Here is a 19,250-nt window from a genome sequence, read left to right on the forward strand (position 1 = left end):
GAGTTTGTTGGATATGTGGACAGTATATTAGATTGACTGTGGCTCAGGGTGATTTTTTCATTTGTTCATTTATCTCCTCAGCTGAGGAGATTACTAAGGTTGACGTGGTAACCAATCTTTTCTCCCTTAGAAGCACAGAAAATTTGGATAACTGCTGCTATACTTAGCCCTAGAGAGAGTTGAACGCCCGAGAAACTGAATTTCCTGGTTACCAAAGAATTTAAACTTTACAAACATAAAGCCCTATTTTCACATCCCCACTGGGGCCACCAGACCACAGCCCTACCATTAAACCCCCTCCACGGCCAACAGCTCTCCACTCTTCCACTGAAGTCAGAGGCAGCAACGAATGATACTTTGATCTAACTCCAGACCTGGAAGCTCCCAACAATATCATTTATCCCGGCAGTTGCCATCACTCAACATTACCATCGAGCCGCACATGCCGAACTCCAAGCTGGGGGCCCACAGTACGACACCCTGCTATTGAACCCTGCCACCCCCCAGGATCGCCAGTTGAGAGATATGATACCATATTTTGGTTGTGTTTCTAACTGATTTGCTTTCATATTTCTTCTCCTAGTTGGATCAGCTGGTGATTGACTCTGCGGTGGAAAAGCGGGAGATGGAGCATAAGCATGCTACGATACAACAGCGGGTAAGTGCGTTCTTCTGGATCGGGGCGTTTGGAGAGCGCCTCCCAGATTCTGAGATGAGGTTTGATGCTGTCAGTAGTAGAATGTCCCATGAGTCTTCTGATTGGCTGATTCAGGAGAAGGACTCTAGCTTAGGACCTACTTCCAGTGTGCAATAAGAGGAAAAAATTAGATACACATTACTTAGAGTGAGCAGAGTTGTAGGAGCAGTGAGTAAGTGCATGTTGACAATCAGCGGAACTACGTGCTTTGAATTAGGCGTTATAGTGAGGAGAGCTGGAGAAGTCTGAGTTACAAGTTATTCACCACAGAGCTGGGTGATCTTCGCGTTAGTACTTACTGAAAGTATTCTTTGTTTTACTGACGATCGGGAGAGTTCGGAGAGCACAAAGGTAGTGTTAAGTAAGGAAAACTAAGTGCTTTGAGTTATTTCCAAGTCAGGAGAGCTGGCAGAGATACGAGTTACTAGTTACTGACAGCGCAGATGGGTGATCCTTGATTGAGTAGTTATTGGTAGTCAATTGAACTCCATGCGTTGAGATAGTTTATGCTGACTGTGAGCAGAGGATGTATTGACAATTACTTACAGGTCAGCCGGGAAGTGATTTATATACTAGTGAATTGACTACAGAATTGTGTGAGCATTATGCTAGTAGTTACTGACAGTAGAGCCGAGGACTAAGTTAACTGAATTATTCGCAACTAACAGCCCAGCCGCACTGAGAGCATTGATGTAGCTGTTACTCACCGCAGAGCCTAAAGGAACTGGCTGACAGCAATGCACAGTGAGCACTGGGTTAGCAGTTACTAATAACCAGTATATCTAAGTGCATGAGTCAGCAGTTACTGACAGCACACCTGAGAGCATAGAGTTAGTGACTACTGATGGTCAGCAATGCTTAGAACATTGAGCTATCAGTTACTGACCAGCACCAGACGCAACTGTAGGAAGTTAGTTGCTGCTGACAGTCAGTAGTACTGAGTGCGTGGAGTTAGTTACTACTGACCCTCAGCAGTACTGAGTGTGTGGAGCTGCCACTGACTGGCAGTAGAACTGGGAACATTTCCTGTCGTGGTATCCTAGGTTGAGTCCCCCTCTCTCCTCTCTCCCCCCCCTCCCCCGATGATTTTGCTGCTCTTGCTGTCACTTCTGCCTAATGTCTCTCTACTTCATGTGCTCTTCATGCTGAGGGGGTTCCTCGTGTCCTCCCCTTTGGCCAGACACTGCTTGGCCCCAGTGGAGGGAGGGTGTCCCCTGACCCATGTAGGTCCATGATGCTGCCACTGGTGAGAAGGAGGCATCTCTGGTTCCCTCTACATCTGTCTGACAGCACACAGCTCACGGGCTTCCTCTGTATAGTAGCGCCCTGTTGTTAAGGGGGGAGGGGCCACCTTTTTGCACACATGAAGAGTGTCTGTCAGGCTGAGCAAAGGTCAGCCTGACAGACACTTTTCCTGTTCGGGTCAGGCAGCTAGGCGCTGTACATGCTCTGAATGCCCGCGTGCCTGGCTGTCTGAGTCAGACTGTGCCGGGCTGAAGGTTTCTCTGCCCTGTTGGTGTGACCTCTTCAGCCCGGCAAAGTTCTTGGAGGTCCTCCCCCTCATGACTAGGAAGCCAGTTACAGATAGACTCGGACCCGGGTGCTTCAGTTTTAAGCCATGAACTGCCTAGGGCTGATTGTCCATCAGTGGCGGCTGGCCACAGAGTGGAGTGGGGTCAGCAGGCTGACCCATAACATGGTCAGCCAATGAGAGGGGGCTGCACTTGCAATCCTCCATGGACCACCCAGGCTTCCCTCCCGCCACCTGAGATCACCGCTGTGGCCCGGTACGTTTTTGTTGTTGTTGTTAATGTTGAGTGCGTGATTGTGTTATGTATGAATGTATGTGTGTTCCTGTGCGGTGGGAATGGGTGTGAGCGTGTGCATGTGCTTGTGAATGGTGGGTGTATGTGTGCACTTGTGAATGGATGGGTATGAGTGAGTGTGCATGTAGATGAGTGACTGTATGTATGTGCACGTGTGGCTCGCCTGCCCCCCTACTAGAATTCCTGGCTGCCTCTGCCTCTGTATCTGGCCTGTGAGGAGGAGACACTGATTTCCTCTGTATCTGGTGTGTGAGAGTGAGGCACTATGGTGCCCTAGGTGTCTTGTCTGTGAGAACAAGGTTCAGTGGTTCTCTCTGTGTCTGGTCTGTGAGAAGGAGGGACTCTGCTTCACTGCCTTTCCCACGACTTTGCTGGTTTCTTTAGTTCCTGGTCAGTAAGAATGACATTCTACAGTTCACTATGTATCTGGTCTGTGAGAATCAGATTATCTGGTTCCCTGTGTGTCTGGTCTGTGAGAAGGAGACACTCTGGTTACCCTCTGCATCTATCTAAGAGAACAAGACTCTGAGTTTCCTCTGTATCTGGTCTTTGGAAATTAGACTCTGTTTCTCTCTGTCAGGCCTGAGAAAGAGACACAGTTTTACTGCTTCAAAGATCTCTCTGCTTCCCTCTGTGCCTGGTCTGTGAGATGAGAGTCCCTGGTTCCCTCTGTCTGGTTTGTAATAATGAGACTCTGCAGTTCACTAAGTGTCTGGTCTGTGAAAATGACACTCCATTGTTCCCTCTGTGAGAATGAGACCCTGCAGTTCCCTGTGTGTCTGGTCTGTGAGATTCAGACACTGTGGTTCACTTTGTCACAGACATCTCTTGTTCCATCTGTACATGGCCCGTGAGAATCAAACTCCCAGGTTCCCTCTGTGCCTTATCTGTAAGAATGAGACTCTCTTTTACTCTGTGTCTGGTCTGTGAAAATGGGACTCTCTAATTTACTCTGTGTCTGGTCTGTAAGAATGAGACTCTAGTTTACTCTGTGTCTGGTCTGTGAGAATGAGACTCTCTAATTTACTCTGTGTCTGGTCTGTGAGAATGAGACTCTCTAATTTACTCTGTGTCTGGTCTGTAAGAATGAGACTCTAATTTACTCTGTGTCTGGTCTGTGAGAATGAGACTCTCTAATTTACTCTGTGTCTGGTCTGTAAGAATGAGACTCTAATTTACTCTGTCTGGTATGTGAGAATGAGACTAATTTACTCTGTGTCTGGTCTGTGAGAATGAGACTAATTTACTCTGTGTCTGGTCTGTGAGAATGAGACTCTCTAATTTACTCTGTGTCTGGTCTGTGAGAATGAGACTCCCTGGATCCTTCTGTACCTGCTCTGTCAGAGTGAGACTCCCTGGGGTCCCTCTGTGTCGGGCCTGTGAGAACTAGCTCCCGGGGTTCGCTCTGTAAGAATGGGACTCTACGGTTCCCTGTGTCTGGTCTGCGAGAATCAGATGCTGTGGTTCTCTGTCAGGTCTGTGAGAAGGAGACTTCCTGTGTCCCTGTAGCGGGTCGAAGCCGCCCGTGCTCTGTCTGCGTCGATGACCAGCAGCCTTAAAGCTCGCGTTGCCTGTGACGTCTCACAGCACACTGGACACAGGGCAGTGGAAAGTATTACTATACTCTTCAAACAACTGGCTGAACACTCACGATGGGGGAGGCAGGAGAGATAACACGTGAAGCGAAGTGAAACACAAATATTGCGAAAAAACACGAAAGATCAACTTTGACCAAGCCTGACCCGGAAAGGCTGAGAATTAATGTTTTGCCAGAAGGTGGGTGGGGGCGAGGGGCAGGTTTAACTCTCATGATGGCCCAGGCAGACTTCAGCCGAGGGGGCTTTTTCGGAGCTGTTTACTGCGTCCCGAGGCTGGGCGCCCACTCTCGCTACGCTGCACCATGGCAGTGTGGGGCTCCCCAAGACTGGATCCCCGTTCTTGCTTCATTCTACCCTAGTGGTATAGTGCACCCCGATTCTGGGTCCCTATTCTCACTTGGTTTTCCTCTGATAGTATAGTGCACCCCAAGACAGAATTTCCTATTGTCACGTAATTCTGCTCTAATGGTGCAGTGTACCCCAATGCTGTGTCCCCATTCTCGCTGCGTTCTGCCCTGCCAGTATAGTTCACCCCATAGCTCGGTCTCTACTCTCGATTCCTTCTGCCCTGGCAGTCTAGTGTGCCCAGTTCTGGGTTTCAGTCCTCTCTTCATTCTGCTAGTGGTATTGTGCACCCCTGAACTGGCTCCCCATGGTACGCCCCTAACTGCCCTCTCGAAAGGCATTCAATGCTCGCAGTGATGCCCCTGCCCTTGGACACCAGTTGCAGCACGAGGCTCCCTCCAGGAGAAATGTTAATTAATTCTCCGTGTTTTCCCTCCTTTCTGCTTCCCGCGCCTGTCCCGGTCCGTGCGTGGCTGCCACAGACTCTCATGCAGGTAAGTGCATTTTAATGTTATTTATTGTACACACACCGCGGCCAGTGCTTAATTTGTGGGGGCGGGGAGGGGGGACATAAGAGCCTGGGCTCTCATCATGAGGCCACTGCAGCTTGCACCACCCATTGCTCCTGCGATGCTGCCAGTGACAGTAACAACACAACTACTAACTTTCACACTCCTACAAGTGTGACAATTCGGACTATTTCAGGCCCTCAAAGCTTTAATAGTGGCTTCGGCGGCAAGTAAAAGTAATTTTTAATGTATATTGAATTTATAATTCACTGTTGTGATCATCTCTAAATTAGCCAGACAGCGCCATCTTGTGGCTGACTAGCACATGGCCGGTACTTACAATTAAGTGCCGGTGTTGAGCACCGAAAATCACTGGCTCAAATTAAGCACTGACACCGCCTTGATATCTGCATGTTATCAATAGTCTGACTTTGTTGTTTTGGGTGGATTTGACTACATTTGGGTCATTTCAAGAGGTTCAGAAACCTGGGGTAAGATTACGCGACGGCAACAATTAATGTGCTATTCTGAATCAGCGACTGAACAATTTTACACTAATATTTGCACGGACAGACCAGTGCAAAATGGGATTTTCAGCCCATAAAAAGTCTATTTGTCAACGACCAGTCAGCACAAATGTCGCTTTGCAACAGGCTGGTCATTGTAAACACAGCGCAAAATATCCTGGTCAACAGTGAAAAATTGCTATGTATGTGATGCGTGTAATCTGACTCAGGTGCTGCTTGGCTGTTCAATTTAATATCAAACTGAACGCATAAGGAAAGACATCATTTAGGAAGACTGGTAAGATAGCTGAGTGAGTTCAGCTCCTGCCGCAGATGTTTTTGTTTCTGTATTTTCCTGTTTATTTTGTCTAGATTGACAGTCGTCAAGGGTAACCATGTTTTATTTGTTATACTCGGAATCTGCGGTAAATTAGGGTCCAACATAAATCACTTTTTAATCTGTGCATTTTTTCAGTGATGAGCCCGGTGCAGAATATAGACTTCTCTGCTCTGGTAAGGGACAGATTATTCACAAAACCAGGCCTGTAACCAGTGCTTTAAATGGGCCGGTGCTGTCCGGTACGGAATACTGGCACATTTTAATTTTGATAGGGAGAGTACCGGCACTTCTCAAGAGAAATGCAATACTTATAATTGGAGAGTACCAGCACTTCTCAGAAACAAGCAAGTATTCTGTTAGAGTACCTGCACTTCTATTTTTCCATTTCAAGCACTGCCTGTAACTAGCTTGTGCAGCTGAACATTGTCTATCGGGGTACATCTACAGGAGGTTTATGGAAGTGCTTGCTTTCTTTTCACTGACCGCTTACACCAGCGCATCACTCCCCAAACACAGTCATTCCTGAGACAGAACCAGAGTTAGGACGGGCATCATTTTTCCAGATTAAATTATATTTGTTTTTACAAATACTTAATTTAAATTAAAGCATCATTTAGAGTTGGGTGGAGCTGGAAGAACGACTTAAATATGCAGACATCTTTCTCTGCTTAAACCTACCGTTGCCACGCCCCCTTTATAGGTGGGGAATTTCTGGGTTACTCTGGGCGGAACCACAGCTGGCGCCATCACTCAGTGGCAATCCGTGACAAGGCATCATGGTGATATCACCCACCACATTGAAGGGGTGGGGGGGGGAGGGTCGACCGTCACTGATATTCCCTGCATTTCGGATACGGGCAGAAAAAATGTAGAATGACCAGGATGCACAGAGAGAAAACTCCCTGCTCGCCGGCGCTCACCGGTTCTTGTTTAGAGAAAATATACTCCCACTTTGGGACTTTGTTTTCTGAAAACTAAAAATATTTCAGTGCAGGCACTTGAAGAGGATGTGGCTTAATGGCTAGAGCGGCCCATTTTGACGCAGAGGAAGTAGGTTCCTGTCTGGCAGGAGGCTCAAACATCCTGTGATTCTGGGCATATCACTTATTCTCCTCGTACCTAAAAATGAATGCATCTATAATGCAACTGGTGCTCATGTAAAGCGCCCTGATACCTTCGGGTCGAGTTCGCACAATATGAAACTGCAAAAAAAACAACAACAGCATGATGTCTGCTCTGCAAACCTGCAGTGCCGGGAAGGTAGTCCCTGGAGTGGCAGCTCCAGACAGACAGGATCTCTTAAGAGGGTAGATGGGTCTTGCCAAGGTGGTGGAGGCAATAGCCTCCGCTATCCTGAAGAACTGTCCACCAGGGTTTAATTGTCCTCCTAAATTGCTTAGCTACTCATGATTATTTTTTGGGTATCATGTTTAGTGTCCAGAACATGTATGAATATTTACCCCTCATATAAAATAATCTCCAGAACAACCCAAAGTTCTTTTTGTGGTTTGTCCATGACATTGTGGTTGTCCCCAGGTGATTTTGACCTGTGTCTTGTGTACAGACTTCACAATCTCTCACCCAGTTAACCATTGCATCAGTTTTATTTTTTGTATGTTGTCCAATCACTTAAAGTTCCATTTCATTATTTATATGTAAGAGTGCACTATGTGTGTCCCTGATTAAGGTACTTATGCCAAAGGCCCAGTTACAAGTAAGTAACTTATTAGTCACATAGTTGTTGTCCACCGAAGATACAGTCGAGTTAAGCTTTTTCCAAGTTGCCAGAGTCTTGACATTTTTCCAGTAGGGTGCCATATGGAAATTAAAATAAAGTCACAACTAGCTCCAAAAAAGTAAAACAAAAATCACTTCCTATGACCAAGTGTTGCTAAAAGCGAAATCGCTTATTGGCTTCACCTCTAGGACACATGGAAGCTGAACTCAAAAACATTGACAGGACCTGGAGTTAGTACCTGTTATGGGAAACTACTTCATGGCATGAGTAGTCATGGTACATATAATCGCTTCGGATGATCTTAGAACTTCTTCCTTCCATGCTTAATAAACGCCATATGTTTTTAGGTCTTGTTTTTGACAGAACTATTGCTTACAATGTACATAGAGTGGATTTATGGATTGGCCCATTCAACCAGTAGTATCCTTTCCCTAGTCTATTTTAGCAGCTTGAGACTTTGTCAACTACGTCTTGGCTCACCCCAATCAAGTACTCACCTACCCCATAATGCTACTGGCTGTTGGAATGTATCCTTCGGCCTTCACTCAGGAGCTTGGGTTGACCTGCATGATGGACTACTTTTCAACTATAGCCCCTCTGTCGGCTAGAGCTGGCTATGTCCCACAGGTCTCTCTCTTAGGTGCTAACACGCAATGCATTAGCACAATAAACTCAGATCACTTAGATTTGCTAAATGCCAATTCTTCTTTATCAATTATTTTGGTACCCAAAAAGCTAATTTTTAAGTTACCCTTCCAGAGCATGGACTCTTCTGAATATTGAGCAGCACCTTTAGAGGAAGTCGTGAAATGATTTCCATATTTGACAAAAGTTACATTACAGTGATAGCCTCTGCAGAGCTTCATTATTACCCATGGCTTAAGTAGTAACCTCCTCCAATTTCAGTCAGAGCCCATTATTGGTTGAACATTGGAGCTGAAGCGCCAATCGCGTTTGAGTTAAGCCACTGCCCGTTCTTTAATTATCGGTCTATTTTTTTAAAGGTAAGAAAAACCTAGACATTCATATTGCAACCACAGCCCATTGACCGCTGAACACCGAAGGAGTGGCTTAAAAAGTCTCTGCGCATGAACACTGTGGTGTTTAATGAACAGTCTGTTTATGAAAGTTGAGCATTCTAATCGTAATGATCACAGAAGGCACTTTAAACGGAATGGGAGTAATGCATTAGCTTATGCAGGTGCACTAAATACATCCTATACATCTCTGCGGGGAAGAAACTTTCCGCACCTTATAGAAATCTATAAAGTGAACACTCCACCCACTTTAAGCTATGCTTTAGAATGCATAAGGTAAAGTGGTTGTATTTGAATACTTATGAGGGAAAAATGCTTAAGAATTTTTGTTCAGTCAGTTCAGCAATACCTGCTCAGGTCTTAGGTTTAGAATTTGGCCTAACTAGTACATTCGCTCTTCAGTTGCAAAAATAATAAATGGGTATATAGTTTAATACATATAACCAAAGGCTGTCTGTGAGAATTATTAAAACAGGAGTTTTTTACAGACTTACTTAGTATGACTCTTTTCCGGTAGATTTAGAGTTTGCTCTAAATAAACTGGATTGTACATTAGCATTACTTGAATCATAGTCCCCTAAACAGTTGCGATTATACCTTAAAAATGCTATTTTGAGATTAAGTTTTGCATTAGATAGTGAGTACTGCACCAGTTTAAACATGTATAAATGCTTCTCAAGCAAAGTATCTTGTTGTAAGGTTCAAGAATATTTATCCCTGTTTCTTGACCATAGTGTAAGAAAGTTAATACTTTTACTAAGGTTTGGTAACCATCATATTAAGTCCTAGAATTGCAACTAGGATGATCAGGGAAATGATCCTTATTTGTGCCAGTTCTGAATGGTGGCAAAAAAAATCTGTCATGTTGTTATCTGTCCAGCACTCGTTGAACCTCGTGGCAGTTTTTAACACCCTTTTCCTGTAGCTATAACTTAACAAACATGGATGAATGCATGCACTTTATATTGTCTCCTCCAAATGAATATGTGTGTTTTAATCTTTTCATATTTTTAAATAGGTTTTTGATGATATTGTAATTGGATTTTACTGATTTTCTTTGGTACTTTTATTGTGGAAAACTCTGTAAACTAAGTATCTATATTCAGAATACTTAATGATAGGATTGTTGATCTCAGTCGAAGTCTAAATCGATCTTAAATAAAACTTGAAATCTAAATGTAATGTGGACCCATTGTTAGCTCCTTGCAGGCAGTAGCTTCAGCGTCTCATTTAAACAAAGCCCGATTTACCTCAAACTCTGTTGTATTCTTAAAAACATAATAAAATATGTTTCTCTTCTTTTTAACACTACAATCAAACAGCATAGTCCAGTATTTCAACTACTATTTTCAAGAAACCTTTCCCTAATCAAAAACATATATATATGTATATATATATATATATATTTACGATTTTTCCACAACCCTTTAAGTGGCTTTATTAGGGCATGTTACATAGTTAACCATAATGTATCCTCTATATGTACATAAACATTATCTTACAGAGACTGTGACAATGGCTGTAGTTTTGTTTAAGTTTCTCTTTCCATTCAGCAGGCCTGTTTCTTAACTTCAATGCCGTTTGATGAACTTGCAAGATCTTTCACAGACAATAAATGCCTTTAGGTTAGTTCTTCATTGTCAATATCATTGGGCATTGTGAAGGGGCGGGTGGGGATAAAAAAAGAAATATTTAACCATTCAGTCCCATTATCGTTTTTGGTGCTCTGCCACAGCAAAAACGATGGACTTACTCCATACATTGCCTAATAACTAAGGCTTCCTGTTTTTCGTTTTTACGGATTTTTAGAGTTAAATACAGACAGAAAACAATGTGTTTTCTGTCTGCATTTATTTTTAAAAGTGGATAAATATAGAAAATTGTGCTGCTTTTAAGTGACTCTCCATGCTGTCTTTCATTCATACGCTAAATAGGAAATAAATATGGATAAATACAGATAAAATGGCCAAAAAATAAATATGGATAAATACAGATGGAAATGTAAAAAAGAAAAATACCATAAAACCGGGAGCCCTATTAATAATTGAATATTTCCTCAAAATATGCCCTTTTTATGATTAAATGTAAATCCTTTGAGTATTTTCTTTAGATATTTGCCATATCAACATGCGCTTTGAAGCCTTAATGATAATGTAGTATTGATTGTTAACTTGCAGATTATCTGTGGTTTTGGAATTAGATCCGAGGAGGAACAGTGAGTGTGAAATTGGTAAAATAATCTAATGTAGTTGTTCTACTAACCAATATTTTCCTATGGATCTGGGAAATCTGATTAGTTGATTGTAACTGAAAATATATATTGCGGTTGCTGTTATGTTATGCGAGGAATTTTCAATCTCATGCATCACGTATCACAGAAAAAAAGTGGAGACGTTTATAAGGGCAGGCAGGTCATCACATATGAGGATGTGCCAGAGAATTATGTATTATCTTCAACACATGTGATCTGCTCAAAGGGCAAACAGACACCATACTGAACATTGTCAACTCACTGGATCCACGATACTAACACGGAACAGGTGATGCACAAAAATACATTTAAAAAGTAAGCTCAAAGTGCTAGTGTGTCTGTGGATATGGGGGGGGGGCATGTCTGAAAGTCTGGCTTTGCACCCCAACATGTACTCTATGGGCCTGACTCACAAACGGCACTTTGCAGGACATTTTGTAGTACTACAGTAGAACAACAAAATGTACTAAAAAGTGCTATTCAGAAACTGCACTTATTTAGTAAAAAGTAAGTTTACTATTTTTCTGTGTTCACAAACTGCACCTTTGTAGTAACTTACACTTTTGTAGTAGGTCCCCACCTCCGTTTTGTAAGTTACTGCAAAAGTGCAGTTTATGAACACTGAAAAGTAGCAAACTTACTCAAAAGTGTAAACTTATTCAAGGTGAAAGTTACCTTTTTGAATTAGACCAAAAGTGTCCAGTTGCTATGGGCACAGGTCTCAGATATGCCAGGTAGGACTTGTAAACACATTTGCCATTACATAATGCTACAAATAATATGCGTTACAGTGACCCAACCAAATATCACAAACGTTATGCACTTGTCAGGCCTGAAACCAGTAACATGCTGGTTAAAGTACATCTCAGCAGGGATGCTTGACATGCTGAGCAATACATATTTCTTACAGGGTACTTGGAGACCCAATCTTGAGATAGAGCAACACTGTAATTAAAGGTTGCAGTGACTCAGTTCAGTAGCACTCGTTTCATCCACTTTGTAAGAATGAAATGCTGAGTCTGTCTGTTCAGAATTGACCTGTGACCGGAAATTTGAACCAGTGCTTAATTTGTAAAAAAAAATAAGTGCCAGGGCTCTCATCAGGAGGCCACTGCAGCTTGCTCCATACATTGCCGCCGCTAATGATACCACCAACACAACTACTAACCATCACACTCCTACAAGTGTGACAGTTCAGATTATTTCGGGTCCACAAAGCTATAAGAATGGCTTGGGTGGCAGTTAATAGTCATTTTTAATGTATATTGCATTTATAATTAACTGTTGTTGTGGTCATTTCTAAGTTAGCCAGACAGCACCACCTTGTGGCAGACTGTCAAAAGTGCTGCGTTGACAATTAAGTGCCTTGCCGAGCACCAGAAACCACCAGCTAAAATTAAGCACTGGGCTGCACACAGGTCGTACAGCACGTGCAGTATGCCCCTGAGTTCTGCATAATGACTCACTCGATGGGGCTGCAGCAGGAAGCTGATAGATACTGAAAACCTGTCTGAAACAGGAGGAAATTGCCCCCAAAGGAAAGGCAAAAGAAGGTGAAGATCAGTGTCTCGATGAACAAACTGCTAAAAAGTGACAGAACCGGTTAAGCTCACCTGACCCTTGAACGGAACAGCAAGAGACAAAGAAGCCCTCTCAGCACATTCAAGAAAACCACAGACAAACCTTAGCACTCTGAAATAAATATGTTAGCACAGCAGCTCCTAACCTTTAGACCTCTGTTGATCTCCTCTGAATCATTACTGGAATCCAGAGACCCCCTGAACCACATGGACCACTATTGAATCAATAATGGAATCCGGGAACTTCCACGGAATCATTATTCGAAGCCTGCAACCCTGGCCTAAGCCCTCAGAAAATACACAAAAATACAGAAACAAGTATACATCAAACAAATTCAGAAATATTACATTTAATTCACAAGCATATAAAAAAATTATCAGGAAGGTTGAAGCTTTTCTAAATGTGTTTTTAATTCTTAAAGATGATGTGAAATGCCAGTCAATAACTTATCAACTTTTCTTTTTTTTGCACCTAATTCATGCTTTTTGTCGGCGCTTCAGTTGAGGCCAGCCATACTAGATTCTGTTTGACGTACTTGCACTACTCCCAGTGCTCAACTTCATTTATAGTCTGAATTTCGAATTCATTCACATTTACAGAACGTTAAAAAAAATTCAATTTTACATTTGCCTCTTTATTTAAATAAACTTTGCCAGTCTGCAATTATTATTTAATTTTCAAACAGTAGCGGACGCCCTGAGTAGGAGTTGCGGACCCCTAGGGGCTGCGGACCACAGGTTAAGAACCACTGTGTAGTGTACTGGAAGAGGAAGGCTAACCACGAACATCTTTAGAACTTTGTGTAGCACATAAAAAACGTTGTCCTAAAATACTTTTACTTCTCAGTTGGTTGAGCCCTTGCTGCATAAGCCACTTTGCACTCAGGAAGTCACAGGTTCCCAAGCTAGCTCTGACCGCACAGCCTTTCCTGCGCCAAAGCCGACAAAAAGCGCACCGTTGACTTGGAGAACAATCCCATGAATCATTGAAGTGCCAGTGACTGTCCAGTTTGTGGTGTTTGCTGTTTAGCTATCAATATTACTGTATTGATATAGTTTTGCGTGTTGTCCCTCTGTTTGTGTCTTGTAGATTGCTTGGGTCTTTACATGAAGGCCGCAGAGCACACTTCTCCATCTCTCTGCCTCCCTGAGGCTGCGGTATCTCAGGTGTCCTCCTTGACTCTGTCTGCTAATTGTTTGTCGTTGTTGAATGTGACCTGCTGCTGTCCTTCGATGCCTGCTCAGTTGAACTGCCTGGTGAAGCATGGATGCTACCGCCATGTTGTTTCTTTTTGTGTGTAGTGCTTTAGTTTATGTCACCCGAGGGTCTGTTCAAACTGCTGTTGTGGAAATGGCAATGGAACAGGAAGAGCCAGCAAGGGCATAAAGGATGGAGGAATTAAAAAACAAGCATTGGCAAAGTCAATAGGTCTGGCTGTAGTGTACCAGCAAATGTAAACAGTGGCATTCACAAATGCTGTTTCTGTGCATTGTATGCACACGTTGTTTATTACATTAAAGGCTATCCTACTGGCTTTTCCAATGCTGGGAAAAGTAGCAACAAATATTGCTTTCCGTCTATAATGCATATAGGAGAAAAATAACTGAATGTGAGAAACAGCCTATGATAAACCCAGTTTCCTGAGCACCAGGTCACTCAGGGGTTACTGTGCTCCAATCGCATCTGCTGGAGTGTTCTCCAATGGTGTACTGGGGCCCCAGTACTAGTGGACCCAAAACTGGATAACCAGGTACTCCTCTCCAGCACTTGACTCTCTCAGAGTAGCGAGACAGAGCAGTCCAAGGCTTACTCAAGGAGGTGAGGTGGATTTAGACATTCAGAATGCAGTGTTTCAAAGTACTTCCAGCTGATAAAATCAATGTCCAGTCAGTGCTTTACTTTAAAAAAAGAAAAGTACTTCAATACACACGAGAAATATACTAAACGTAAAACTAGGATAAACAGTGAAAAACAGACATCTCTACATCCCCCCCTGGCCCAGAGTTCTGACCACAAGCAGTATTATAGCACCTAGACACTAAGCACTATACAAACACAGTTGACATGTAGACACACAATTAGCATTGCATATTACAGACCTTGTTGCACAGGGTTGTTCTCATTCGCTAGAGCCGTGCTACCAGTCCTTGTATTGAAATGATGGAGTTTCAGCATATGATGCAAAGTCAAGTTTTCTTGGTCAGCCCCTAACCTGCCACCTAAAGTAAACAGAAGTGCCTTCCCGTCCTTAGCGAGGACACCGCTCTAGTGGTGCCAGGTATCTGATCACAGGTGCCTGATGTCTTGGCACAGTTTATTGGAGTCCCACTAGTCCAGCAGCCACTGGCTAGCTGTAGGAGGGTAGTAGCTGGCCAGTGTCAGCACACCCTTCTACTCCCAGATGTCACTAAAGGTGGGGGCCTGCACCACAGGACACTTCATCAGCTACAGATTGTAACTCGAAGTACCACACAGGCTCCCACAGCACGTGGGAGGGGTCAAGACAAAGTGATCTCATCGTCAAGGACTGGGATCAAGCGTCCCCCATCTCCCTCCCTCTTCGTTGATGTGCTGCAAGCTTTCTTATCTTGAGCAGCTGTCTGCAATTTCCTTGTGTTCCAGGCGGACGCTCCACAAGCCCTACTGACTGATGCCCTTGCTCCTTGTCAGACTGGCTTATTCCTTTGCAGCATAATCCATCCGTCTCAGAGAAAACTCTCAAGTTCAACCCCTATCAAGGGGTTTGCAGAGGCGGGAGCAAGCGTCTTGCCTTCACACCATGGACCTTGGCTGCCTTCCTTGGATGAAGCAGGTGGGGGGCACGTTTATAGAAGAGACGACCAGTCTTGAACAACAACTGACCGCTAAGGCCAGACTTTTATCACCTCTGATTGATAGGCTGATCAAATCAGAGGGTCTGCTACTTTTGAATCCTAGATACCCCTCCAATCGTGTGGCACATGTGTGGTATGTTCACTGCGTGTCTAAGGCATGCAAAGGATGACTTACTGTCTTCGCTCACAGCCTCTTGGTACCAGTCCAGGCTATTCCACAGAGAGGAATTTTTAATTTACTCCAGACAGGAGGCTCCCGAATATCACCCAACAGAAAAGTGGGGGAGATTCCCTCCTAGCAGAGTTAGTGCAGCTCAACGCAGATAAGAGTGAGTGTCTACCCAAAACCCAACAGTCTTCTCCAAGGATTAGGGAAGGGCTCAGGGTACCTTTGATGTCCAGCAGAACAGCTCGATTCACATTAAGCACAACGGCTCTCCTCACCCAGTACACCCACTGACTCTCAAACACACGGCCCAGGTAGACCAAGGCTACCAGACCACAGGAAAGGAAGACTGCACAGACTTGATCAGGAGCATGGCTAGGTGGCTCACCCCTCCTAGGGTACTGGGATACAGGTGTCCCTGACTATAGATGTATTGCTGCCACCATTGTCAGTCTACCACAGCCTGGGTAGAGAGGGCAGTAGCCACTCTTAATAGGGATGTACTCTGTATGCCATCCTCGACCTCAGAGCCAAGCTATAGGGTCCCAATCCACGTAAACGAGTAGACCCCAGTGGACCTGCATGATTGTCATTTTCACTGAGGTAGGGATCTAGAAAACCTACAGTAGCTTTTAAGTGACTTGCCTGCATATTAGCATAAGACAGACGAAGCACACTCTCTGGAGGCATGCAGAAGACTTACAGTCCCAACAGCTTAGTGGAGTTTAGTTTTCAGATTTAAAATAATCCCTTGTGCATTCTAATGGAAACACTTCCTGGAAAGTGGGATGATCATCGGCAGCTGATAGCATGGGGTGAAAGAGTAATAATCCTCTGGGTGGAGCCAAGCCAAAGCCCACTCTATGCATATTTTAAAATTGCAAAAAATATGTTCTCCAGACAGCTGCTTTTTCAAGCCTTGTGGAAATAGGGCAGTTTACTTTACCTACATAGGCCATTATTGAGGAAAAAATGGAATAGTTGTGCACTAATATTTGGTGTATTTTATCATTTACACACATACTACTTTGATAGTCGTTTACAATATATGGAAAGCTGTAAAACAAACGGTGAAAAGTGTGGAAAGGGTTTTCAGTGCATTTAACACTGTTTTTGCATTAAGGGAAAAGGACTGCATTCCTTGCTTATTAGTACAAGAGTGGTAGCAAACAAAATGGTGCTAGCTTTACAAGAATTCCTGAAAAAGAGGCAATTTGTGCACATTTTCTATAATTTTACTGTAAGGTCATAATAATTGGTTGCAGAAATGTTATTACTGAATTGTGAATAACAGCAAACCTTGCAACATTTTGTTCATCACTCCATTAGTGGAGGCGGTGCTCATTTACCCTACATGGCAATGCGCTGTAGCTCTACTGTACATAAACTGCTCAATGTAGTCCTTAAAGTGCTTCCACCAATGCCCTAATGACGTTTTTTTTTTTTGCAGAGTTTTATATAGCGCAAACTTGACCCGAATCGGGTATCAGAGCGCTTTACATAGCACCAGTTACATTACATGAGGACACACATTAATTTTTTTGTTAGGCACGGGGAGATTAAGTGATTTGCCCAGAATCACAGGATGTTCAGCGTTATTACCGAGACTCAAACCCAGTTCCCCAGGCCCGAGGTCGAGCGCCCTAGCCGTTAGGCCAACTCCTCTCCTCCATGCTGTTCGATGACAGTATTGATTATACCGACATCCTTGAATTATCACATGGTAACTCCTCTCTAGAGTTCCCAATACCTGGGGCATTGTTAACTGTGATGGGGGAGGTGGCAATAGAACTGACAAGAATCACAAGTGGGACCCGAGGGTCTCCTTAGAAATGAGGGAATACCCAGGTAATCAGTAATTTGATTCTCAATTCTTCACAATGTTTCACCCTTATGCCCTCCGTGCTTTCAGCAGGCCCTGAGTAAGGAGAAGTAGAGGGGGAGTAAGGTTTTTTAGGGTTTAAAGATGGGTATCATTAATGGATAGTAGCAGTCTTTATGGTTCAGCGATGGGTAGTATTTAGGAGTAGTATGGGTTTCTTGACTTCAGGGAAGTGTAGTAAGGGTTTTAGGGTTCAGGGAAGGGTAGCATTAACACGCAGTTATGGGGATTTTAGGGTCCAGGGATGAATAGCATTATGGGGCAGTATGTGTTACCATTTCAGGGAAGAGTAGCGTTAAGGGGTAGTATGGGGATTTAAGGTTTAAAGTGGGGTAGCTGTAAGAGATTTTTAACATTCACAGAAAGGTACGGCTACAGGGAGGTGTAGAATTAAGGGGTGGTTAGGACTTTGTAGGGTTCAGCAAAGGGTAACAGTAAGGGGCAGTAAGGGGCAGTAAGGGATTTTTGGGGTTGAGGGAAGGGTAGCATTAAGGGGTACGAAGACGTTTTTAGAGTTCAGGGAAGAGTAACGTTAAAGGGGTTTTTAGAGTTCAGGGAAGGGTATCATTAAGGGTTAGTGAGGGTTTTTTAGAGTTCAAAGAAGTGTTGCCTTAAGGGATAGTTGGTGTGTTCAGGGTTCAGGGATGGTTAGCATCAAAGTATTATAGGGAATTTGAAGGATTGCCTTGCCTGACTGTGACCTTTTCTGGCCCTCCAGTTGTCTGCTCCCTTCCTCCTCGGCAGAGTCTAGGTTAAGTTGCTTTTTCCCTACCTCTCCTTAGAGTGGTTTGAAAGAGACAAATCATGAACAGGTTGCTCTGTTTCTGCTTTACAAAGTAGAAAGTGTAAAACCTGTGAAGTGAGCAATGGGGCCCATCCCCAGGAGCGTTGCAAGACTGTCTCCTGACCTAGGTTGAGTGAGAGATGGGGACCCATCCCCAGCGCTGGTACAAGGCTCTCTTCTGACATGGGTAGGATAAAAGATGTGGCCCCATCCCCAGTGCAGGTGTAAAGCTCTCTACCGACCTAGATAGAGTGAGAGATGCTGCCCCATCCCTAGGGCTGGTGCAAGCCTCTCCGCTGACCTAGGTGGATTGAGCGATGCTGCCCCATCCCGAGGGCTGGTGCAAGCCTCTCCGCTGACCTAGGTGGATTGAGCGATGCTGCCCCATCCCTAGGGCTGGTGCAAGCCTCTCCGCTGACCTAGGTGGATTGAGAGATGCTGCCCCATCCCGAGGGCTGGTGCAAGCCTCTCCGCTGACCTAGGTGGATTGAGAGATGCTGCCCCATCCCGAGGGCTGGTGCAAGCCTCTCCGCTGACCTAGGTGGATTGAGAGATGCTGCCCCATCCCGAGGGCTGGTGCAAGCCTCTCCGCTGACCTAGGTGGATTGAGAGATGCTGCCCCATCCCGAGGGCTGGTGCAAGCCTCTCCGCTGACCTAGGTGGATTGAGAGATGCTGCCCCATCCCGAGGGCTGGTGCAAGCCTCTCCGCTGACCTAGGTGGATTGAGAGATGCTGCCCCATCCCGAGGGCTGGTGCAAGCCTCTCCGCTGACCTAGGTGGATTGAGAGATGCTGCCCCATCCCGAGGGCTGGTGCAAGCCTCTCCGCTGACCTAGGTGGATTGAGAGATGCTGCCCCATCCCGAGGGCTGGTGCAAGCCTCTCCGCTGACCTAGGTGGATTGAGAGATGCTGCCCCATCCCGAGGGCTGGTGCAAGCCTCTCCGCTGACCTAGGTGGATTGAGAGATGCTGCCCCATCCCGAGGGCTGGTGCAAGCCTCTCTGCCTACCTAGGCAGAGTGGGAGACGTGGCCCCATCCCCAGAGGGGGTACGAGGTCTTCTGCAGACCTAACCAGAGTGAGAGATGCTGTCCCATCCCCGGGGCTGGTTCAAGGCCGTCTGCCGACTTGGGTAGATTGAAAGATGTTGCCCCATC

The 19,250-nt window shown here is 44.7% G+C and overlaps 1 protein-coding gene across 1 annotated transcript in view; it reads left to right on the plus strand.

The window, feature by feature from the left end:
* ACAP3 (ArfGAP with coiled-coil, ankyrin repeat and PH domains 3) overlaps positions 1 to 19,250 on the plus strand; it is a 328,968-nt gene that overhangs the window by 211,305 nt on the left and 98,413 nt on the right. The window contains exons 9-10 of the mRNA XM_085609611.1: positions 584 to 658; positions 4,949 to 4,960. Coding sequence (XP_085465737.1) covers positions 584 to 658; positions 4,949 to 4,960 — 87 coding nt within the window. The remainder of the gene's footprint in view (positions 1 to 583; positions 659 to 4,948; positions 4,961 to 19,250) is intronic.

Source organism: Triturus cristatus, chromosome 1_2 (genome assembly GCF_964204655.1).
Source record: "Triturus cristatus chromosome 1_2, aTriCri1.1, whole genome shotgun sequence".
Taxonomy (NCBI): domain Eukaryota; kingdom Metazoa; phylum Chordata; class Amphibia; order Caudata; family Salamandridae; genus Triturus; species Triturus cristatus.